General features: G+C 43.2%; 1 protein-coding gene across 5 annotated transcripts; it reads right to left on the bottom strand.

The window, feature by feature from the left end:
* Positions 1 to 18: 18 nt before the first annotated feature.
* Positions 19 to 24,066, bottom strand: LOC121624509 (myosin-binding protein C, fast-type-like). 5 transcript variants are annotated; one of them, XM_041962219.1, is made up of 30 exons: positions 24,013 to 24,065; positions 19,305 to 19,322; positions 17,035 to 17,055; positions 16,215 to 16,238; positions 10,210 to 10,278; positions 9,960 to 10,108; positions 9,746 to 9,863; positions 9,586 to 9,634; positions 9,288 to 9,347; positions 9,011 to 9,177; positions 8,660 to 8,792; positions 8,088 to 8,212; positions 7,866 to 7,971; positions 6,879 to 7,048; positions 6,308 to 6,473; positions 6,088 to 6,194; positions 5,961 to 5,990; positions 5,714 to 5,856; positions 4,738 to 4,897; positions 4,539 to 4,643; positions 4,244 to 4,432; positions 4,002 to 4,136; positions 3,643 to 3,810; positions 3,347 to 3,435; positions 1,801 to 1,996; positions 1,503 to 1,642; positions 1,145 to 1,304; positions 847 to 983; positions 419 to 605; positions 19 to 160 (listed from the first exon to the last, which is right to left on the bottom strand). In XM_041962219.1, exons 1-30 carry the CDS (start codon positions 24,032 to 24,034, stop codon positions 135 to 137), a joined length of 3,369 nt encoding a protein of 1,122 aa, XP_041818153.1. In that variant the 5' UTR covers positions 24,035 to 24,065; the 3' UTR covers positions 19 to 134. The 5 variants fall into 5 exon arrangements, with proteins under 5 accessions (XP_041818153.1, XP_041818154.1, XP_041818155.1 ...); XM_041962220.1 differs by having other exon boundaries at positions 16,215 to 16,235; positions 24,013 to 24,049; XM_041962221.1 differs by lacking the exon at positions 16,215 to 16,238 and having other exon boundaries at positions 24,013 to 24,046.
* Positions 24,067 to 25,201: the final 1,135 nt, after the last annotated feature.

Here is a 25,201-nt window from a genome sequence, read left to right as displayed (position 1 = left end):
CAAAATACATAGTTACTTATAGCAGGCATGACTACATTTTATTTGATTCACTCTTGACAGTGTGTGCTCTACATACTGACGTTCACTGTTCATTCACTGTTTGGTTCATAAAACATTCGTCGCTGGTCGGTCTCTCACTTCTTCTCCGGGTCTGTGGCAACTGCGGGACAACAGGACAGACGATGAGTGTCTGGATTAGCTGTAATAAGCTCAAATGCAAAGGCAAGTACTGTGCTGTCAGGTGTTTAGGCAAGAATCTTTTTCTTGTTCAAACAATTCTGTGCAGCTGTCATTGTGGGCACAGCTAGCCTTTAGCTTTGAGTGTGCACCACACAATCAAAACCAGCCACCTAATGATCCGCTCGCATTGCCCTCCCCTCCCCTCCCCCGTCGGCCCTCTCCTCCACTCTGTTCTTACCTCGAACGTTCAGCTGGCACTCCACTTCGTCCTTGCCCAGGTCATTGACGGCCATGCAGGAGTATTTGCCACCGTCGAAGGTGCTTGGCTTGCGAATGTTGAGGGTCAGCACTCCCTGGTTGTTCTGCATCAAGTATTTGGGGTCCTCGCCGATGATCATCCTGTTCTTCATCCAGACAATCTTAGGCTACGATGTGGAAAAGTCAAATCAATAAATTAAGTAATAGATTCGATAAAGTGCATTTATTGTTATGGATAGTTGGCCTTCTTCTAAACATAATTAGATCCTTTGATAAGAAAAGCTACTGTAGGTAGATCTGCATACAAGACCCTCTTACTGCGAACTTCAGACTTTCATTCGCTTATGACAACTGGCAGCCTCCTCCAGTGAATCATGCTCCACAGGCTACTTTAACATGCATGCTTACCCTAGGGAAGCCTTTGACGGCGCAGCTGATGGCAGTGCTGTAACCGGCCACTACAGATCTGTCAACCAGGGGCTGAGTGAACTTGGGCACACAGGACACCTCCCTCTCCTTGTAGGGGGTTTGTTTGTGCACCAGGCCTATGGAGAAGCGTGGGAGGGCAGGCAAACTTAGTCGACCCCCATAAATCAGAGCAAGAAATGTGACACATTACACGTGGCGTCTCCGCTCCTAATGTAAAACTAAATTTGTGCACATCATACTGTACCGCATGCACGCACACACACACACACTGCCACACCTGTCTTGACAATGACAGCCGTGTTCTTGCTTTGGCGCGGCTCCTCGCTCAGGCCGCAGAGGTTCTCGCTGTAAACGCGGAACATGTACTCGTTGCCCATGATCAGATCGGAAGCTGTGCAGTTTGTCCGTCTGTTGTGCTCATAGACAGTGTACCATTCCTGGAGAGAGGGGAAGGTAGATTTTTACTGCTTTAAAACCTAAGGCCAGAAAGGAAGAATAAGCCAAGCATCTGCATCAAACACTGGCTGGAGGTAATCTCAGCATTATTGCTGAGCTGCAGGCCCTAACCGGACATTTTGGCAGGTTAATGGTGGGATGATCTCAGTTTGAAACACCGCCCGGTCTTCCTCTCATACCTTAGTCTTCATGTCTGCCTTCTGGATGGTGTATCCAGTAATCTCACTGTTGCCATTGTCCTTGGGGGGCTCCCACTCCAGTGCTGCGTTGAAGCCCCAGACCTCTGCCACCTTCACGTTCACAGGAGGTCCAGGCCTTTCTGAATGGATGAAATGACACATGTTCAGCACCTTTCAGCTGTTAGACTGAGACACATTTCAGATAATCCAATGCGCGCTTTCCTTACAACGCATTATTGCTTAAATTTATAGTTATCTCTCTTAAGTCAATGTTCCCAGTTTGCAGAGACAGCCTTACCAATAATTCTGATTTCAATGGTGGCTCTGTCCTCCATGTTCTCGATCTGCAGCACCAGCTCATATTTTCCGGAGTGCTCCCTCTCCGCTGAGCGGATGAAGAGGATGCTGTCCACGTTTGAGTTACGGACGTTGACCATCTTGGGGTCAACGGGTTGGCCATCCTTGTACCAGGTTGCGACAGGGCGTGGCTTACCCTGTAAACCACAAAAATGATGCATTGTTCAGGATGAAAGGGATTTGCTCCAGTTATTCTTTGAAAAGATGACTGATAGCACAAAATAAAAGAAATCTCTTCTCTCCCGTGAGGCCTTTTGATCTGGCCCACAAGGCAATGAATACATAAAAGAGACAATAATTATTGTTTTCCTGCACTAAAAGAAAATAATGTAAAATAGTAGACTAACACATATTTGCAGGTGGTCCCTGAATGCAACATGCACATAGCGAACCATGAAATATTAATTGTTTCAAAGTGTAAGTCTGTCTTTAATGAAGATGAAGGAAAACCTGTCATGGAACTCAGTGATAGCAAGTGTGTGTGTGATTTGAACTTCATGGTGGACATTACCAAGTATCTCTTAGAGCTGAAGTTCAAGCTCTCAGCTGTGTGCTTTCAAATGTAAGATATAGATAAGTTTATAAACTGTATGTATGTCCTGATGATTCCCCAACTCTGAGGAGACATGGACTGATGTTTGGGACGACCTACTGCTGTGAGCAGCTCTGAACTGACTGTTTCGGCGCAGCTAAAGAGGGACTGATCAAAACCTGGAAGACCAGCTGAGAGTAGCATCTTCATCACTGCCATCTGACATCGCCTCGCCAAAGAGAAGCAGCTCCAGCCACTGCGTTGTGATAGATGTGTTCAATAATTTAGTACGGCCTTTGAGGGATGTTCTAAAAATTGAAATGGCTCTTGATATGAAAAGGGTTTCCCACCCCTCGTAGACGACAACTTCTTAATTTCTAGCCGACAAAACACAGCACTTGACAGGCCAGATGCTAAGCAGGAACATAACCATCGTGAATGTTATAGGATACTGATGATAATGAAAGGAGAATCTGCCCTTTTCTTCAGAGCCGTCAGGGTTTCTCACTAAAGTAAGGTGGGTCATGAAAAGGGCACCCCTACAATGAATAATAATATTTAAAAAGTAAACAAAAAAGTAAAATTGAAGCAGAACCACAGATACGACCTTTTTTTTTAACTGCAAATAGCTTTATGAAACTTTTTCACATTTGCAGTAGTACTCCCCAACACTGTAAACAGACTTAGATTAGATGTGTTGGAGTTACCCCTTAAAGGTGTCTATATTTGTTATAGCACCTCAGAACGCCCCCAAATCCCCAAATGTTCCTCCAGCTCACTGATTTGAGACTTAATTCACAGCAGAGTAACAAACGCCTCTAACGGCTTCAATCAAATTGCTGTACTCTGGTTTTCTTGCAAGAGATGGACTTCCTTCCGATACTTATTATGATATTATATGTTTGTAGACTCGTTAAGACAGCCTTTCAAACCCTAGCAGAAATTTGTTCCTAACCTGGAAGGGGATGGTCAGGTTGACCTTTTCTCCTACTTTCCTGATGTACTTTGTCCTCAGCTCGCGAGGGAGGCGGATCTTAGGATGTTCTAAAGCAGGAAAAGACATCTCATTAAAATACAATGTATTGCACGACAACCGTGTTAAGCAGCTGTCTGTATAAACCATAAAAAGTGCTAAAAATGTCAAAATGGTAAAATGCTATAACTCAATATGACAGGTGTATAATCCATAAAATATGTTTACATGCGCTAGTGACTCACGTCTGATCTACTAGCTACGTGAATCTGACTCACCCATGATCTCGCGGATGGTGACGGGCTGCGACAGTGTCGCAGGAGGACTGCGTCCAGCGATGTTTACGGCCACCACTCTGAAGTTGATCTTCTCTCCCACGGGGAGGCCACGCACCACATATCCCTGCCTCTCACAAATCTCCTTGTTTGCCACCACCCACTCAGTGTCTGAAATAAAACAGAATTAGATGCAGTAAGTCACCACATACTTGCCTTAGACATCAGTTCTCTTATTGCGTGTGAGACCGGTGCTGCTTCGGCCGTTAAATAAATGCCCTTAAGTTATAATTCAGTTTGAGAATGTTGCTTAATTGTCCGTGAACGTTCAAACTATTATAGAAAATGTTTGGTCTTATCACCTCCTTCCTTGCAGTATTCAATGATATAGCCGTCCAGGCCCCCGGCTCCAATCTTCTCAGGGGCGAGCCACTTCAGGCTGCATGTGCTGTCTGTCACATCATGCACTGTCAGACGCGTTGGCTCGCTAGTTGGGGCTGAAGGGGGCAGAGAGAGAGAGATTCAAGAGAGCCACCGGGCTGACCGATGCTGGGCGAGGCACAAATAGGGAGCAGCTGAGAAAGATGGCGTAAAGATGACGTACCAATAGGCATGAAGGGCTTGGAGTTGAGGCTCGGCGGAGACATGCCGATACTGTTGATGGCAAAGACCCTCATCTCATACAGAACACCTTCAATCATCCTCTTGGCCTCATATGTGGTGGATTCGTATACATCAAAGTTGAGCTTCGTCCATCTGGAGGAGCCTTTCTTCTTCCTCTCCATGAGATAACCTGACGGAGGCAAAACAGAGAGCGCATGAACATGGGCAGAATGACTAATATCCCATGTGCCCAGCCCATAAAATATGAAAAGGTTCAGACAAAAGGCATCCTTTACCTTTGAGTGGTGCACCACCATCAAATTTGGGAGGCTCCCAAGTGATGGTGGCGCAGTCCTCTCCCACCGATGTGCATTTGACTTGCTCAGGGGGGTCGGGCACATCTGAAACAGGATTACAACGAGTTTTAAAACACATCCGAAAAGTTTAAAACACAGCAGCCGAAGGTGGTGAACTCCATCACCTCACATCACTCACCCACAATCTTCACAAACAGCATAGCCTTGTCCTCTCCAGCAGGGTTGGTGACAGTGATGGTGTAGTTGCCCTCGTCTTCCCTCTCTGCCCCCTCTATGACGAAGCAGCTCAGGTCTTTCCTCGCCTCCACCCTTACACGGCCCTCAGTGTTTGTAATTGGCTAAATAACAGGAAATTGCATTTGCATGAGTAATCCAAATTGCCACAGTAAGAAAAAAATTGCAATCCACTGTTTTAACTTAAGGGAGGATGCATATATTACAGTTGTACATGTTCCTTAGTGAAGGCTCTGCAAACATTCTCTGATGTGGAGAGGTGAAATTTACAAAGGGGCACCTCTACCATGAACAAAGTTAGCAGTCTGGCTAACCAGAGAGGCTTCAGGGAATCACAGGGGGCATTTCGGCCCATCAGAAGGGCATTTATGGACCATTTGAGGTGACCAGAGGGAGACTTTGGCAGCCCTTGGGCTTAGCAGTGGTCGCTGAGCAGCTAAAGCGCCATACTGATGTAACACTGGAGCAAAACAAGAAGAATGGAGCTGTCCCACCAGGGCACAGACAGATCCTGTTTCCAAAAAAAGGGCACTTTCTGACTAAAATACGTCAGGGACAGTCTCTTTCCTTGCACCCCCGTGCCCTTAACTGCCTGTGGGGCACAAATGTTCCCAATTGTTGGGTCAAATCTCAACAGAGCAGCAGTTTTTTATGGTGAGGTAGCATTTAACTGAAGCCCAATGAAAAGAAGGAGAGGGCACAGCGAGCGCAGAACACAAAAACAGGTTAGCTCAGTGGCCTGCCTCTCAAAATCATATATCACTTTTCAACATGATTCCCTCTTTTCATATTAAAGATGGCCGTTGTGTTCACTAAGACATGTCTTCTAGACAGCTGGTCTGGGTGCTGCAAACACTCATGAGAGCCCACGCGATCCAAAATGAAGATGTTGAGGGAGCATCATGCGATCTCGATCTCACTTGTTCTCCTCTGGACCAAACAGCAACGGGTGCCGGCTCTCCTGTGATCTCCACATCCAGACGGAGCTTGTTGCCCGCCACCACAATGATGGTGTTCTGGGAGACCATGTTTCCGGTGGTGTCCAGGTGGATCTTTGGAGGATCTGGTTAATGTGCAGCACACACACACAGAGAGAGAGAGTGTGTGGAAGTGAGTTTGACCAATAAACAAAATTAGACTAAATTAAGGTAATTTAAAGCTACCTACCTTGTCTAGGAACATAGTCGATCTTAATTTCTGTGTTGAGAGAAAAAAAGAGGTGAAAACATTATGAAGGCTGGTGATGATTAATGCATCCACGACAGAGCCTTTGTGATCATTCTGTCTTTCTCACCCAAGAAGTTGAGTTTGGCAGAAAGTGACAGAGCGTATCCATCAGGAACGAACGTGTAGTCTCCAGCATCCTCCGGCTTCACGTCATCAATAAGCAGCCGATGGAACCTGAAACAAGCAACAGAGAGGATGTGATGCGAGCAAAACGTCGGCCTTGTGAATTCAAGACAGCATTCGCATCCCACAGTTATATTTTTGAATCTGCTCATACATCCTTGTACCTTCCGATGTGAGTCATTTTGATGCGCTCGCTTGGCAAGACCTCCACTCCATCTTTGTACCACTTCCCTGTGACCTTGTCATCAGACACCTCGCACTTGAACATAGCCTGGTCCGTTGCCCTGACTGTCAGATCAGCAATGTCCTGCAACACCTCCAGTTGCTTTTCTGAATAAGACATTGGAAAGCACAGGAGAACGGTTCAGGCAGGGGGGCAGAGAGAGTGTGCGAAGGTAGGGGGAGGACAAGGTTCGTGACAGCAACATCTTGACACCCGCTGCCACGAGCTGTTAGTTTGTTTGTAAAGTGAGGCGTTAAGCCCTTAGGCCAGCACTTATATTCAGCTGCATCCTCAGCACTGAACAGCCTACATTTAAATGACAGAAAAACCAGACTAAATATAGTAAATCTATATAAAACACAGATATAACATCGTTAGTTAGCATTATCTTTGTAACAAAAATAAATAAAACAAACAAATCCTGAATTATTATTGAGTTCAAATGTTTTATCAACTCCACAATCAATCAAAAATGACATAAAAAACAGAAAATCCAGTAAATTCAGTGGTACCTTCCACCTCCAGCTCTCCTTTGGTGTGCCCCCCATTTGTCCAAGCATGGTACATTCCAATGTCATCCAGTGTAGCCTCCTGGATGATGAGTGTGTGCTTCTTTCCGTCCTTCTTGAAGCGATACTTAGTGGAATCCTTTTCTTTGTGAAGCTCTATATCCTCAAAGTACCTGGAGAAGAGTAAAACATGAGCATGTGTCTTTGAAACGCCGCTGAATGTTTAATATGAATAGTAACAGGGAGCCTGACAGTGAGTCTGATGAAAATGTACAGGACATGTTGTAATATTTCCACCATTCAGTGGAAAAAATGCTTTGAAAAATATGAATGGACTTTGTATTCATCAATGGGAAACTGTAAAAATAAAGTCTGTGCTTTGTGCACTGTGTAAAGGATGTTGTGTATTGATTACTGCCAGTACATGCTAACTCATATTAATTCATTATTTCTCTCAGCCTTTATATGCACTTGCAAAGGGGAGTGAAAGAAAGGTGGTTGTGTTGTCACAGTTACCAAAAGATCGAAATTCACAGAGGTGATGCTGGTGAGTGGATGAAGGCTGCTGGAAAAAAAAACTGCCTTCTCTAAGCTTGTCACCAGACTGTGACAAGCTTAAATGTGTGAAGTGAAAAAAGGTAACTTTATAAACATTTTTATACGACTTTCTCCATCAAAACTTGGTTGAATTGTACACATCTCTGATTTGGTTCTGCAGGGCATTAAAGCTGCAACAATTTTACATACACAATACAAAACCTTCTGCTTTATGTGGCATCGAACATAACAAGCCCGAAAGCTTTGTGTGGAGCGGGGACCTGTTCATGCCCTCTCTCTGAAATGACCTGTCATTCTCCTATCGTGGGCTAGATTTTTGAAAATCAGAGCCAAAAGAATTAAGAATATTTGCCCAACGACGCCTAAAAAAACTGCCAAACCCAAGCTTGATCAGACTTGAGCCTGTATTGCTGAATTACTTGATATACTGACCACATGACATGGGCGCCCTCCTCCGACACCTCGATCTCAAACTCCACTCTCTCTCCAACGACCACGTGGTAGTCATCCATCAGCTTGGTGATGGTCACAGGGGGCTCTGGGCAGGGTAGAGAGGGAGTGATGTGGTGTAATGCCATGAGGTTTACAAATTCACATTTATCATGTCCCATGTTTTCTTTGTAAACTGTCAAAAACAAAAAAAAGACGGCGCACCTTTGACAAACACCTCTGTGAAACACTTGTCCTCCCCGACCACACACTCGTACGCAGCATCATCAGCCAGGGTCGTCTTATTGATGGTGAGCGTTCTGATGTTTCCGTTCGCCTCCATGACATACCTTGACAGATGAGAGACAGATTGAAGGTCCAACAGAGAGCTGAAGGATTCATTTATCAAGCACAAACGTTTAAAACATTTAATTCAGGTTTCATGGGGGGGAGGGGTCTGCATTGGTTTACATGAGACATAAGATGTCTTGGCAGGGGGGCTTGCTTAACCCTCTGAGAGGCTCCTTTTGACTGGCTAAAAATAAAACATGTTGATGGCAGCATGCTTTCAGAGTGTGACTTTGTGGCACAGATAATTTTAGCTTGATATTTATAAAGCGCTGCCCATCAAGTCTTAGTCCATCTTTGCTTGATGATTAATGTGGTACAGCCAAACACTGTCTAATTAAGCGGAAGTTTTACACAGAGCTTTGCAAAAAAAAGAAAAGAAAAAAGGCTCTAAAAAGGGGGCATGTGAACTGGTGATAGTTGGTGTGTGTGTGCTTTAAAGCATGTACTTGGCTGAGGGTTTGATCTCCTGGCCGTTCTTCAACCATTTGACCTGGACGTTGGGATCCACCACCTCACACTTCAGGACAATCTTCTTGCCCTTATCCACCGAGTAGCAGGAGTCAAGCTTGTTCAGGAAAGCTGGGGTTGTAGGCAGAAAGAGAGAAATTAAGAATCAATAACCCATCAGCTTCCTGCTCTTATTTCCTGCGTCCAGTTTCGCGAGGCCCTTCCTCTCGCCTACTGCTCTCCTTCCTCCTGCACCTCCCCTGAGGAAAAATCTCACCTCCTAATTCATTTCCATCCATGCGCTCCATTGCTTGTTCCCCTTTCTTCAGCTCTCGCGCGACCCAACTTACCCTCGCTGGGCTTGATCTCGACCTTCATCTTCTTCAGACGTTTCAGCATGCCCCTCAGGTCAGTGATGCCATACTGAAAGGCGATTTTCTCATATTCGCTCGGATGGGCATTCTTAAGCAATTCCCACACATCGATGTCCGGTTCCTCCTTTTCAGGCTTCTTCTTCCTGTCAGTCAAGGAAAATGGGAAAAGGCATATGCATGTCGTTGGAGTGATTTTTGTGTGAAAGCAGTCAAACGGTGTGGTTAATCATTTTGAAAACACTCAGGTTCTCACTTCTTAGTGGCTTTCAGCAGAGCACTGAAATCCAAATCTCCCTCGTCCTCTCCAGCATCCCTGTGTGTATGGAAACAGACATATAGTATAAAGCATACATGTAACCACGATCTGGCATATCTTCTGACATGGCACAACACTGAACATGCAGTACTGCCATATACCACCTGCGCTGACGGGCACATTCACACGCACTGGCACACACTGGAAAAAATAAATAGTCTACATATGCATTTTCCCTCGTGTGTATTCGCACACAGGCTGAGACAGGCTGAAACGCAAACCCCAGCGCACTTACGCTCTCTTAAAGGCGGACAAAATATCGGCCTGCTCCTCCTGCTGTGCAGCTGTAACAAGAGAAGTTGCAGAGAGCGCACATTAGGGCTGGATCAGATCAAAACATCAGCGCCTCTGGAATCTGTGGCAGCCTCAGCAGGCCGAGGCCCGTTCTCACTCACACTCAACAGAGATCTCAAAGGTGGAGCTGTCACACTTGTCTTTTGCCGTCACCTCACACCTGTAGCCCCCAGCATCTCCGGGGACCACTTTGATGATCTTCATTTCGTACGTATAGATCTTGGGGAGAAAATATTAATTACTGCTTAGTTATTTCTGAAGGAAGAGGATCCGATCACAGAGTACATAAATTGGATGTCTGTGTGAAATACGCACCTTGGTATTTCTGTCATATGTTTCCTTGAACTGCATGTGTTTCCCAGCTTTGCTGCCGAGGTCCAGCCACTTGCCCTTTAGCCACTTCATCGTGGGCTTTCTTGTCAGGGTGGTGGAGTCCACCCTGGCTATGAAAGTGATATCCGAACCTGCCATCCGCAAACAACAGTTAACTCATATAACATCATGAAATCAGGCCACACGTTATGGATCGCTAAGGTTTGCTCTCTCATCCATTTGAGCTTCTAACCTGCAACAGCGACTACATTTTCTGGTGGCTTCTCCACGAAGAGCCCAGTGAGCTCAGTTGATCCAGGCTCTGAAAATAAGGATAAAGAAGTTAGTTCACTTAGTCTCTAAATTTTGAAATCAATTTTGATGGATTCGGCTAAGACAAGCACGGGAAAAAAATCATACAAGAGGCCTTAAATGACATTGGCTACGTCCACAGTGTGCAACAATCCAAAGTGCAAAGGACACAGTGAAATGCTGGGAAAATTCTGAATCACGCTTGCACACACAGACTTTGTACATACAGTTTATATGAAACGTAACAAACACTACATGATAAACCAAATGCATTTGGCTAAAAAGACAAAAGAGGAAGTATGACAAGTGAACATTTTCTGCAAACACGTACACAGCGAAGTCATCAAAGTGATCTGACCTGCTCAGCTCAGATAACAACACATTCAGTACGAGGACAAGAGAGCAGCGTGGATGTTCCACATATTCAGGCGAGCAAAAGTTGCAGTGATACAAAATCACTTCAGCAAAGTATCGTTAACAAATTAGAAGGTCCAGAATGCGTTAATGAACTCTGTACTAAGTATAAACCAGCAAGTGCACCTGTTGACCTCCATACATCAGCACTTTCTAACCATATCAGAAGTCAGGGTGCAACAGTAAACAATGCATACTTGGCATGGGCGTCTACATAAAGTCACACTGCCACCCTGATTCCAAAAAATCTGGGACACTGTGTAAAACATAAATACAACAGACTGTGATAATTTGTAAATCCTGTTTGACATGCTCAACTGGAAACAGTATAAAGACAATATATTTAATGTTTTATCTCATTAACTTTGTTGATTTTTGTAAATATAAGCTCATTCTGAGTATATGCAGCAACACGTTTAAGGTAATTGGGACAGGAGCGACAAAAACAGGCCCTAACAAATCCAATTAATTAATCAATCAACCAGATACAGCCACCCTCTCAGAAATCTTCACATAACATACAACAACATATAGGATGCACACGTCTGCACTTCATGACACCACATCTGCATGCAGTAGATAGTCACAATCCCGCTCTGTGCCTTCGGCTCGCCCTGGCCTCCTCTGCAGGGCTCACCTCGGCCGGGAGAAACAAATATCCCCACTCAACGTATGGAAGTATAACGCTCTGCTGTTATACTGTACCATAAGTCAGTGTAAACTCAGGAGGGAAAACAAGGCAGCGGCACTTTCAGAATGATTATTCTGTCGAATTATTTCATTAACACACCACACAGTGAAATGCAGTCACAACAGAATTTTACACGTGGAGGTAAGATCATGACTGTTATCAATCAAAACAGAAAGTGATCAAATGTGTTGATTAATGCACTTTTAATCTACAAACTTGGGATACATTGGAATTACCTTGATTACTTCGTTTGGACTGATATTGCAAGTCTACTTGTGACAAAGGAGGCAATGATTTTACCCCCTGCAGAGCATGTGAACCTCTTGATCTGTTAAGAATGTAATCATTTGTATCCAGATTTGTTGTATTTCCCTCTAAGGATGCCTGAAGACTGTACCATCCTGCTCTTATGTTCTTTTAACATTCAGAATGGTTCCATAGCAGGTTTTTTCCTTTTTTTTTAATTGGCAGGAAGTTCCTGCTAACATTTATTAGCAAAACTGGTGAAAGTGCCCCAAAACAGTCTGCAGTTGGCCAAATGATGATAATCCCCCCCACACACATACGCTATACCCCCATGGGTATGGCTTTAAAGAGGCTTGGCATGATAAGCACTTCCCACACAGAAATTCCACTCTAATCGACACACTGACGGCAAACTCAGTGTGGTGCAATTCCCTCTCTGGAGTCAGGACTGGGCATCAAACAAATGGCAGACATGAAAAATCAAACCAAAATCAATGGCTACTGTGTATAAAGTAAAAAATGTCCTCCTACACAGTGCACAGACAGTATGAGAGTCTTTGTTACTCCTGCACAGCAACCTAGATTCACAAACTCTATGTAGACGCCTGGAGACAATGTTTGGATCTTCATCAGGTCAAAAATGTTTTTTTTTTTTTTTTGCATTTGCATTTGCAGGTGTCAGGTACATAAGTTTCTGAGGCATCTTTTTTTGTCTGACCCGAGCTTCTTTTCCAACTTCACAGAGTTCCCTGATTAAGGCATTAAGCATGAAAAAGCATGTTTTGCTTGATTTTGCACTCATTCTCTGCTGCCTGCCTCTTATGCCTCAAACCTCCCTCCTTAATGAGAAAAGCATGATTTCATTAAACTACGTAAATAGTAGATTGGTCTTTGTACAGACCTGTTCCCACTGGTAACACTGAGTTTGGATGTCATGTCATCAAAACTAGTTCTGACCAAAGAAAAGGCCCTCAGGTTTCCATCTGAACTCGACTAAGCTCCTCTCTTTGGATTAAGCCCAGCACTGTGGACAGAACACGGTGGATGCTCAAGAGATAAGGCGCTCCCACTTCTCCCCCAGTCACGCTCTGCCGCTGGGCTCATCTTTTCCTTCCACTGTAATGTGTCACAGCTCACGCTGAGATCCGTCTGGAACATCTGCCCCACATTCAGTGATGAGCGTTCAATGACAGGCAAGAAGGATGACGAGAGGTGCACTCATAAATGCAAAGAAGAGACAAACAGACGGGAAGAAGCTGTGGTAGCATCGCAGGACCCGTTCCCCAAGGAATTTATGGAGATAACATCCAGGGCAGTAACTAAACTTAACATTTAATGACCTCACCCGGGTAGCTTGGCCCTTCTCCTCACTCAGCAGGCCATATTTCAGGGCAAAGTTTCAGCTCTGCAGCCAACTTCCCCAAGATAGCAATCTGGCATTGACGACACAAAGCAACCACCTTTGGACACCTCCTCTCCAGGGCCCAAAGCCCATCATCTTGCCACAGTGGCCAAATAGCCTAAAAAGGAAGCAGCCATGATGGCCATCCTCCAGGTCCACCAGGCTACGTGGTAGTAACCATAGAGGCCTAACAGAGCTGAGGAAAGCCACAGACTTCTCATCAACATGTGATAATATGCACTGCACAGAAGATTATGGACTTCTCAGGTAGCACTATTGCCTCTGGCCAAGCCTCACCCGGGTGCCCAAGTGGGAAAAGGTAAAGGTTGCTAATCACCCCCCCTCAGGCGCAAGTACAGGAAATTTCACATACAGTTAAAGGGCACCACCACAAGGAATCAGCAGCCTTCAGCTTCCTGAGTTCTTAAATCTACCCCTAATCAGCCCAGATAGAGCAGGCGTATTGCTCCGGGAGATGTGCCCCTGAATGACCATGGCACACAGGGACAGATTTGTCACAGCTCCGGAATTTCGCTTGTAAAACCTGAGTTGTGGTGCAACCCCGACATTTTTTAGACAGTTGACTTATGAATCACACTGCATGGCTGTGAAACACGACCATGGTTTAGTTAGCAGACCATCTCCAGGCCTTTGGGCCTCGGAAAAAGGATGAGACATGACCCGGTAAACACGACTTCTGTTTGGAGACATTGCGTTTGATGTGCTGACTATGATATCTTGGATGACTTCACTGCTTGGGCTCTCCTTGCAGTTTCCGAGTACAGCATAACGAGTTGAGGAGTTACTATAAAAGTGTCATCACATCAAATGACACTTGGCATTTTAGCAGCAGCAGCTGCCATTGTTCGACAATGACTGAAGCACATGAACCACAGCTGTGTTTCCCCTCTCATTGTTCAAATTGCCAGAGGGACAAAGGCAAAAGAGAGCTGGTATCATAGGTCACAGATGGGATGGACAGCACTCCTCACATAGAGAAACAAATTCTGATCTGCTAAAAGAACATAACCAGCATAATTTGCCAGCGAGGTGCCTGGCAGCATCGACGGATGCCAGCGGAGGAGGGCACAACAGGTGAACGAGACAAGGATAGCATCACGCGCTGGACGGCAAATGAGACCACTTCAGGCAGCTCTGTTTTAACGAAGCCAATGTAGTGAGGTAGAGCTTTTGAATGCACCTCCAGACTCCAGTCCTCAGTAGCCACTCCCTTAATTACAGCCAGCCTATATAAGGGCTGAGTGAGCACATGCTCCTTTTTTGGCTGCTGTTTCCTCTGAGTGATGGCTGCTGTTTGCTGCACTGGTAAGGCTGAAGGTAGCAGTGGGGTCTGAGCCCTCTCCCTGCTGTAGTGGTCTGGTACTATAGGCGGTTCACGTTACTGCTGTTTTGCCCTTTTAGCATTCTTGTGTTTTGCCCCTTTAGAGTTCTTTTGTTTTGCCCTTTTAGCATTCTTCGTGTTTTGTCCTTTTTAGAGCCTTTGTGTTTGGCCCTCATTTTGTTTGGTTGTTTGGTTTCCTGTTTTGCTTTCTTGTATTTTGTGCTCAGTTTCTCATTTTGATTTGCTTTTACATCATATTGAGTTATTTCTTTGAATATATTAAAACATCTGGGTTGCTGTATTTGTTAATTTTGTTATTAGTATTTGTTTCTTTTAGTGAGGTGGAGCGCCATTTTGTTGGGGAGGCTAGCTACCCCGGGTAAGGGTCCTACATATTGCATGTAAGTAAAGGCACCGGGGCACGATTGTTGAGATTGCTGTGAGGATTGCTGTGAGGTTTGCTGTGTTTCACTAGTGGTGGCACCTTTAGGCACCCCTGCATAGTCTGCCTCCCCACTGATGGCCTCTGCTCACTCTTATCCTTAGGTTATGTTGGGCTGAGTTTTTTTTTGGGTATTTTATTATATCTCTGGTTTTTTAGAGCGTATTTGTTAAGGCCTTTTTTAGATAAGATTGCAATAAAGAAATGTTCATGATCCCTTCCAGTGTTTGTTTATTTAGTTGTAGTTTGACTAGTTAATTTTTCCCTTTTCCTTTGCAGCTTCAGCCCTGCCTGTTTATATAGATTTTCAATAAATAATTCATTTATGTAACACAATACGTCTCTGTCCTGTTTCAGAACGAATCTGTGTACCTTACTAATCTCCCAACTGTTAATATTCTTGAGGTATTTCCTGGGGTGCAATTCCCCAGGTGGCGTTGTCGGTTCTCCCCCCTCATACTACTTTGTGACCTTTCTCCCCTCACTCCGCCACACCAAGGATCTGGTGACGTGTAGGACCGCGGATAAATCCGAGGCAGCGTCGGAGAAAGATTGTGATTTAAAAGTCACTGCTGACCTTTTCTGTATCAAACAGACCATAATCTTTCCCTCACATTAACAGAGTGCTGCCAGCGCCAAAGCACAAAAAAGCTGAATAATGGCGAAGTCTCTACGACTGCATTGCAAGAGTACCTATTTTGATGGACAACAAATGAAATACATTTCTTGCAACTTTTCCATCATCTCTACGTTGTGTTAATAGAAAACACAATTCAGTCGACAAAACATGTTTTCTGGTGCCGATTCAGGTGTATATACAATAAACATGATTACTAGGAGATTTCTGAAGGTAGGTGCTAGAGGACTTGTAAGAAGCTGCAAGCTCTGAGGAGGATTTTTAGCTGGGATTTTCATGGGATCTGTGAGATATGACCACCCAGCATACTTATATTACATCTTGGACCTCACTAGCGGCTCTGCGGCGTACCACAGCGGAGACACATCTTTTCAATGCCATTTGCCTCGCAGCCTCGTGAACTGACGCTGTGATGTTACTTTAATAAGAGTGAGTCAACAACTTGGAGAAAATGCAAAGACTCTCTGCAGTGCAAAGTCAGAACTGTGTTTTCACAAAGGTGCCAGAGAAGGTAAACATGCAACCATGGAAACCAGCCAATTAAAAAAAGCCATTTGAGCCATAAGAGTTGTTGTAATTTCAGTCCAAACTCAAGTAGTCAAAATAATTTCAAATGATAAAACAGACCCCAATCCACTTAACACTTCATATATTATGTGATGTCTTGACTAGCACATAATAACAACACTCAAACCATACTTTTGGTGGGGAGGGCGGGCGCAAAAGTGAATTATCTACAGACACATCGGCATAAACGTTGCTCTTTTCTTACCATCCCCATCAGCGTCTGAATCTGCTGCAGACAAGGAAGCAGACTTAACTGAAAAAAGCAGCTAGGAAGCAAATGCTTTTTGTTGCACAAGAGATGACGAACAGTACAGTTGCAACAGAGACCAATAAACCAAAAAAAAAAAAAACAAAAAAAACAAAAAAAAACAGACGCAGCATGCACCAACACTTGTTGTAAAAATCCACCAGCATCCAATTCACTGTGCATTCACAAGGGGAAGTGTTTTCCTTTGACATGTTTAGTGTAACTGCATGCAAAAAATAAATACATGTGAACAAATAGAACACATTAAAATACCTACTACTAGTAGAAACACACAGAAACTCGAACAAAAAATACAGTATATGTTTGTATACTGTACAACGGTAAATTACAAAACTGCACATACTGTAAAACCAATCACACATAACATATACTATACAGTATATGTATATGTATATGTATATATCAGTCCAGTGATGAAAAACAACATTAGGCATTCAGTATGAAATGTTTAATCCTGTTATCCATGTCGTAGCAGAATTAGCAGTCATACACTTAACCACCAGCGTATCTATTATTCTTTTAATCTGAATAAAACACACTCATTCTGCATATCAATTCATGTATTTTTGGGAGTGTACAAAAATAAATACATTATGCAGATCGCCTGAGACCAACCTCAAAAAGATCTTTGAAAGTAAAATCCATAAGAGTCATGCAGACACTACTATTCACACAGTGTGGCACATGTATCACTCATATGTGATTACATTGGATGGATCAAACAGACGGACATTCAGTGTAGAGGATTCTGCCTTACCTCCGTCTGCTGGGAGAGCATCTACGGAAGATGAATGAAAATGAACTTGAGTCCCAAAATGTGCTTTGATTATTCTCTACATTTATTCAGAATTGAGGAAGCTGAGGAGAAGGTGTGTACGATTCCCTGACTCTAAGAGGTGCCTACCATCTTCTTCTGGCTGCGGTTTAGCTGGGCAAATAAAAATCACGGTTAAGTCACTGAAAACAGAAGGATGATGACAGCTGGACAACGTGAAATTTGGAAAACACTGCAAAACGTCTCCGGGTGAACTCGACCAAAAACGCACGAGCAGAGAAAAGTTGCAGATGTTCGCTCACAGCTCACATGCCTTCCGTGAAATGTAACCCAAAGGTCGTCGCAACACACACAGTAAGGCTGACTGACTGCAGCTGCATCCAGCTGCAGTCAGTCAGTGCATGTATTCAAATCCACACAGGTGGCTTGTCTTGTCTGCTTCACACATTTCTCTACAATGCAGAAGTCCAACATGCTAAACAAGTCGAAATCAACTAAAGGAGACAAGAGCACTGATTCCCATCGGGCCGGTCGTCAGCACACAACAACAAAACAGGAAGAACACATGGATTCACATGATGCTGCATGACATCACTGATTTCTGGCACTACACACAATACACTGAGGATATAAAATCCGCTACCACACACACACATACACACACAGATGTAGCTTCAGCTAACACGTGATGCATGCTGTGGGCTAGCTTCGAAATGCAAACACGCTGAATCAAAGTGGCATAATAATTGCATTATTCCCCTTCAGCGGCTTCATGTAGTCTCATATGATGTGACTGACTTATAGGCCTATCTTCTTGACTCAGTAATTGCTTAACTTATTATCTATAGCACCACCACTTGTTCTGTATTATTCAGATAATTACCCTGACTGATTAGTTCAAATGCATTTTTCAACACTCAGTTCAACTCAAACCCACTCCATGAACACATATTAACACAGTGTGAATGCACTGAATCACTCAAAGTCACCAATAAAAAGAGAAAAGAGAAGGAGAATCGTTGTCCCTCACCCTCTTCAGTTGACTCCTCTGGGGCTAAAATTAGTGGATTTTTGTGAGACATATCGAATGAAAAGCAATACCATGGTATCCCAATTGGGAAACATTTATTTGACACACTACAACAGCTGAGCAAATACATTTATCGGTGTGTAGCACATAAAATCCAGAGCGGTATCGCATGACCACACAAGTGTTTTTCTCTTTGTGCCGCCCATGTCGTTCAGTGTTGGGAGGAACTGTAATTCCACTACAGTTGACAGCAACTAGAAGTGTAACTAATTACTTTTCCAATTGGTGAACTTTAAATGAGCTTGCTACATTTGGGAAATGAGGACAGCTGCAGGGAACAGCAGACAAACGCAGCCTAAAGTGAAAGTGAAAGTGAGAAAACTCAAATATAACAATTTATTAATCGCTGTATCAAAGCTTGGTTAAGATACACATCCAATTTCCAGCCTTTGGTTCCTCTTCTAAATCTAAATCTTCTAAATCCCACTGCCCAACCAAGCCAATACAAGTGTAGTGCAGTGTAGATTACAGGTAGCAACACTAGTCACTGCTGCCCCCCGCTGGTCAGGAGTATTAATAACGCCTACCACCTCACTGATAATGCGTACAACGATACAAAGAATTTACCAGTTGTGTTGTCCCACACTGTGCCACAACAACACTGATATGTGTCGATTAATAAGAGAACTGAAACAGCCATTTGAAAGTAAGGCAAAAGTTGCTTTCTGTAGTAACTAATTACTTTTATATGCAGTAATTGGTAAAGTAATTCAATTAGTTTTTTCTAAGTCTAATATAAGTAACCTTCACTGTGTTGTGTCCTGTGTTGTTACTTAACTTGAAGACAGTTGTGTTAACAACTTCAGTAATCTGATGATGCACAGTTTAACAGATTTAGAGGGAAAACGCCTGGAGGTAAAAATGCAGAACACGTACGGTACACAGCAGGCCTGCACGCATGAATAACGTACTGTAACAGTATAGTACATACTGTGCAGTAACATACAGACGCCACGCTGGCAAAAATAAGGTCCAGAACAGTACAACTGGTGCATGATGGTTACACATCCTCAGAGGTCCGAGCCTGCGTTTGCTTGACACGGGCAGTTGACATGACACGTGAGCAAAAAGTGAAAATGTGAGAGCTATAATCATGTCGCTGTGTGATAATGTAAGACACACCAAAGGTCAGGAGGAAAATGCTGTGGAGCGGCTGACTTACCCTCCCCCTCCGGCTTATCTGAGGAACAGAGAGGAACAGAGAGGAAATGACAAGGCGATCAGAAACACGCAGCACATCCTGTATTTATTATATACATTAACAACATATGCTTTCTAAGAATTCTGCTTCTATTCAGCTTAATTTGGAGTGTCCTTTGTGTCTGAGTGTTGATGGATCATGAATCATATTTTCTCTTTTAATCACGCAGAGTTTATGAGATTGAACAGAATGTTTGTCCAAAACTGATGGATTTGAAGAGCTAATTAAGGAATGAGAATATTGGATTTCATGGTTAAAGGGGGTAATCTTGCACCATAAATATAAAATACCAGGTAAGAGGATACGTTGTTTGAAATGACCCCCTTTGAAATCTTCATAAAGCTGTGCAACCCCTGGGACAAATCTTTGAAAGTGATACTGATCTTTCTCTACTGATTGGCAGACACATTCCATCGGTCCAGTTGGAGCTCCAGAGGATGACAGTTTGTTTTGAGTCGGGGGGGCTGTGGCTGTAATTGTTGAGGTCTAAATCTGGTAAAAGTAAATTCTAAACTGAAATAGAGGCAGATAATATACCCCAACTCCTCGAGTGACTCTCTGGGGGTCACAGCAGCTGGTAAAGGCCAGGGACGGTGTCTTATGACCCTCCTGAAGTCATGCCACGTTCTCTAAGGTTGAACACAGTTTCCTTGAATAGTTATAACAACTTAACCACACTTGCCTTACTGTTCTACTTAGGCTTGTCATAAAGTTCTTGACAATATATGTGAAATTACATATTTTTCACTTGCCTTTGATAAATCATAATACATGACTAATCATAATAATGCTTCCACACACAGCAGTGTTCATAGACTGGGCTAACCTGCACCTGCCTCATGCATACAGGTGCCCTCTTATTAGTACTGTTTTTAATGCTACAACTACATTTGTGTACAACTACATTCATCCCATATGGCCTCTTATATAACAGTTATATGTCTGTACGCTACTTATCAAAAGCCTGAGAGCAACAAAGCAAGTTTCTCAGCCACTACCAAAAGAGAATGTTTGAATAAAACGGCACACACTCCAAGACTTGGGTGTAAATACTTCATACACGCTGCAAGAGCACCTGCATCCTGTGTAAATCTGCATCAGCATCTGCTAAGTCAATCCACTCGGGGTGAGAATCTTGATCATCTTCAACAAGTTTGTGATAAAGCGGGGTAATGAACTTCCGAGCAGCTGTTCCTCCCAGTTTAAATGTTCCCCTTAGAGACTCTCTGTGGCTTCATATATTGGCAAAGCTGTCAGAGTTGTAGTAGATAATATATAATTACAAGCTATGCCAGTTGGGTGTCATTTCTTTTGCTTGTTTCAAGCCTTCTGTACTACATACTGTATGGGCAGCGGTGGAATGTAATTAAGTACATTTACTCAATCATTAGTTGTAGTTCTTTCCAAAATAGCTAAAAATTAGCTCAACGTCAAACAACTGCAACACTAAATAATGATAATAAGAGGTAATAATTTAATAATATAATATATAACAGCATAACAGTCACAAGGAACATTTTTCTGACTACTTTTAGTACTTTAAGTACATTATGATTAATTATGCTTAAACATTTTCACTGAAGTAACATTTTGAATGCAAGATTTTACTTCTAACAGTGTATTTCTCTCTAACGTTTACTTAAGCGAAGGATCTGAATACTTCCACCATCACTGTGTGTATCTTTGTCTTAAGTTACCTTTAGTTAGTGTCTGGAAGCATACTGAGTAATGAATATGTCTCAGCGTTTGCAGTATCTCCATCTCAGTGGTTTTCTGTGGTCAGTTCAGGCAATGCAGGCCTTCGCCCCACAGTTTGTTTACCTCTCCATGTTCGCCACTGACAGCTTGATTTACAGCGTGCGTAATGAGCCAGACATAAAGACAGAATTGAGGATCTCTTGGCATCTCAGATTTTTATGAAGATATCTCAGTAACATAATTTAATGCATGCTGATTCACATCTGCTTTATCACATCTTTTCTTTCTAAATGCTGGATGTCAGACAGTGTCTTTATGAGAGAAAACGTGGTTCGTTATCCCAGGGGAGATGAATCATTTCATCATTTCATGTCTTGGTGTTTGTATCCCACAGAAGATGAACGTGGTTGGAGAGACTTCACAGAGCAAATTTGACTCAACTGGCCCTCATCGTGTTTCATCAGGTCACAATGATGAAAGGATTTCCGACCGTGAATCATACCATCGCTTCCAACCACTGGCGAGAAAACTGTCATGTGCTTGATTGACTGCATTGGAAGCTGCGTCGCAGTCAGGAGGGAGCCTGCTGATCATGAGGGAACTTTCTGGACCAAAGTGAGGGATTGCATAATCATTTATCTCAGCCGGGACGCGAAAAGCGGTACAGCAAAACCTGATACGCTCGGTTGTGTGAAACTCGATGGACTTATGAGGAAGTGGAAAAGGTCAGGGGTTACTGCTGAGTATTTTTAGCTGTTAGCGTTGGGCGGGATCTGGCTGCTTGGTGAGGCAGCACAGACAGCGTTTCAACCAATCTTGGATATAAGTACAGAAATATTTCTAATGGTGGGAACATATATGGCATTACACTTTAAGTTAAGGGTGAAAATGTTGGCCCTTCTGTTTCATAGGATGCTGTTGTAAAATCACCTCAGGTTATCTGACCCTCATGATTATCAGTTGCAGTTACATTAGCCCGGGGACAGATGCAGAGAGAATTAAAAGAATCAAACCCTGCAAAGGAGAATTAAACGCGATGTGCTAACAAGCCACACAAAGCTCATGACATGCACAATGACCGCATGGTCGGTGTAGGTATTAGATGAAGGGGTGTGAAAGGCTCAACACTCTGCCCACAATCTTGGCCTGTAAAACTCAACTCATCTGACTGACTCATCGGCTATGACCGTCTCTTATCTTAGGTTTCTGTCGGTTCAGTGATTTAGTGGAGGATGGACGGTTCCGCAAAGGTGAAGGACAGCAAAAAAAACTATTTATGAGAAAGCAGCATTCACCCAAGGATGCCAAATGGCAGTTTTATGGAGGGGAATCACAGCAGCAAGCTAAAAATAAAGTATGAACAACTTGAATTTGCAAAAATAAGCTTTTGCTGCTTTTTTTCTCATTAATATCGCATTTCCAGGTAACATGTCTATGAAGATGAGTTTCAGGGTTAGCCTACTGATGTTGGCTTTTGCTAGCTAACAGCGTCAAAAGGTTATATTTGGTAATTCAGGGGAAGATAAGGGATAAAATGTGCGATACAATAACACAGTGTTCTTTTTTTAACTGCTGTAGATGAAGTCAGTTACAGGCAGCAGCATGAAACATAAGCCGGCCCTCCACACAGCACAGCACACATGTAGCTGCAGCAGGGTTAAACTACGATCCTGCTGCAGTCAATTCACTTTACTTAACTGTTAGGACGTTTTCCTGTTAAGCCAACAAGATTGCACTCTCTGGACTGATGTCAGTAACATACTGACCCCGACGATGTCATAGCAGCTGGCCATGTGGTTATTTACGGCCTTTCAAATATCCTTCATGGGCCGATAACAACACGGCGGCGAGGAGGCTAAATGTTTGTCTTTATGAGATGCTGAATCTGTTTAGCGGCTTAAATGTCATCCGGGGTGATCGCTTGTTTGTTTTGTTGGGTTTTTTTGTCTTTTTTGGTTCATTGTTATTTTAACAGCAACATTTTGACTTTATGTTATGCTGAACAGTGGATTTTTTTAAATTTACTGTTGCATTATGACAGCTACTGTGACTCACATGGAGCTAAAGTTGCAAGTCTGAAGCCCCTAAGGCTCATTATTGCCCCCAAATCTGTTTAGCAACTGCAATTTAAACGCCATCATGGGTGGATCTTTAGCAGCAGCAAACAGCTATATCAGTACTCTAAATTAACACTTTTGGATATTCTTAGCTCATATCTTAATGTGTTTGGTCTGTTATGGTTCATTATCATTCTGATATCAACATTTTGACTTAATATAATGCTGAGCAGTTTATTTCTAATCTAATTTGGCATTGTGGCATTTCGCTCTGTCTGGGCTTTTGTCACGCTGTGTACCAATGTTACTTCTGCTCCCAGACGAGCAGGAATCGTGCGAAACTGTGTGAAATTTCAACACTCTGCTTCACGCTTGTGCATTTCAGTTTCAGTGACCGATGAGGTCATCTGATGTTTTCCTCAGTCGGGCTGCAAAACACCTTTGCAGTAAACAGCCACTGTGAGTCAGACAGGGTTGAACCCCTCCAGACTCAACGTTAAACTTATCTACTTTGATCTCAACCGGATTTTGTCATCTGTTTGTATGCTGAGCCATAGCAGCAGGCATCATGCTCATCCCAATACACTTAATCTCCTCTTCAAAATCAAATATATCTGTATTTCTCATCAGATCATCACCCTTATTCTTTTTATGACACATTATACATAATTACTTTATATAATGAATTGATTTTAGACATATACCAAAACACAACAATTCTAGAAAAAAGAAAATGACATATATTAGACAATCCTTCAATATGAAGTAGTATATATCTATTGCAGGCAAATATACCTCATTAAAACCTCCAATCAAACCAGGCAACCCAAATTCAATCATCAACATTGCCAAAGAAACCTAAGTCTCCAGACTAATTACAATGAATTATGCTTTCACAAAAAGTATCTGCATACCTGCAGGGACTGGCTCAGGCATGGTTATTCCTGTCTTCTCTTTGCTGCTGGAAGACTGAGGGCTTGTGGTGCTTATTCCTTTTATTTCTCCCCTCTCTGTTATTCAAAGCTCTCCTGGCACTCAAGTCACCCACACCCTCCAGTGAGCGAGGAGCGCCGGAGAGAGTGACGACACCCTTAAGGAGTTCAAGACGAGAGGCACTCAGAGTGGGAGCGTGATAAGGTGGGGAGGCGAGCGGGTGAGGTGGTGGCGAGAGGGGTCTTACACGATTATGATGAGATTAATGGAGCGGCTAAACCTGTTGAGCTCTAATGTTGGCTGGAGAAATACAGAATACACTGAGATGACCAATGACTGACCTGCTTTTTGACACTTATCTAGTGCCTTGTGATGTCCAACTAATCCTTTGATCATCGCCTTCTATACCGCACATTAAGAGCAGGATCAACACGTATTCGCAAATAGTTTTGTGGCTTCTTTTAGTGAGGACATGGCCGACGTAGTATAAGAAGGCTTACTTTGTACACTGTATCTGTTACTGATGCTTGACACACACTTGAACAGAGTAATGTGATCGGACATAGATTTAAATAAACATTGCATATTATTTGCATCCATTATATCATTATGGAACAAGTTAAATTGACTAGGACATCATATGATGTCCAGTACTGTACATACAGTACATTTTGTAGCATTTATTGGCATCTGGCAATGAGTTGGTAGATTGCAAACAGCTGAATATCCCTACACTGGCTGGTGATAATGCAAAAAACACAAAGTGTGCTCTCTAGAGCAGGTGTCTGGTTTGTCCTCTCTGGGCTACTGTAGAAACATGGCTGTGCAACATGGCGGACTCCATAGAAGAGCACCCAATCCCTCTGTAGATGTCAAGAGCTCATTTTAAGGTAACAAATGTGCAGCGTTTCTCAAGTGACAGCTTTGAAATCATAATTATGAATATTACATTCAATTTTTGCCAATAGATCCCCCCTAAAGGAATAGTTTGACATTTGTCAAAAAAGCGATATATATGCTTTCCGGCAGCAAGCAGTTAGCTTAGTTTAGCAAAAACAGCTAGCCTTGCCTGGTCCAAAGCTAACAAAACCCACGTACAAGCACCTCTACAGCTCACTGATGAACACAAGTAGTTGAAGAGAACATCCTCGCTGTTTCCAGTCTTGATGC

Source organism: Chelmon rostratus, chromosome 21 (assembly GCF_017976325.1).
Source record: "Chelmon rostratus isolate fCheRos1 chromosome 21, fCheRos1.pri, whole genome shotgun sequence".
Classification (NCBI taxonomy): Eukaryota; Metazoa; Chordata; class Actinopteri; order Chaetodontiformes; family Chaetodontidae; genus Chelmon; species Chelmon rostratus.
The sequence above is the reverse complement of the archived record's forward strand: the minus strand, read 5'-3'. Positions and strand labels throughout refer to the sequence as shown.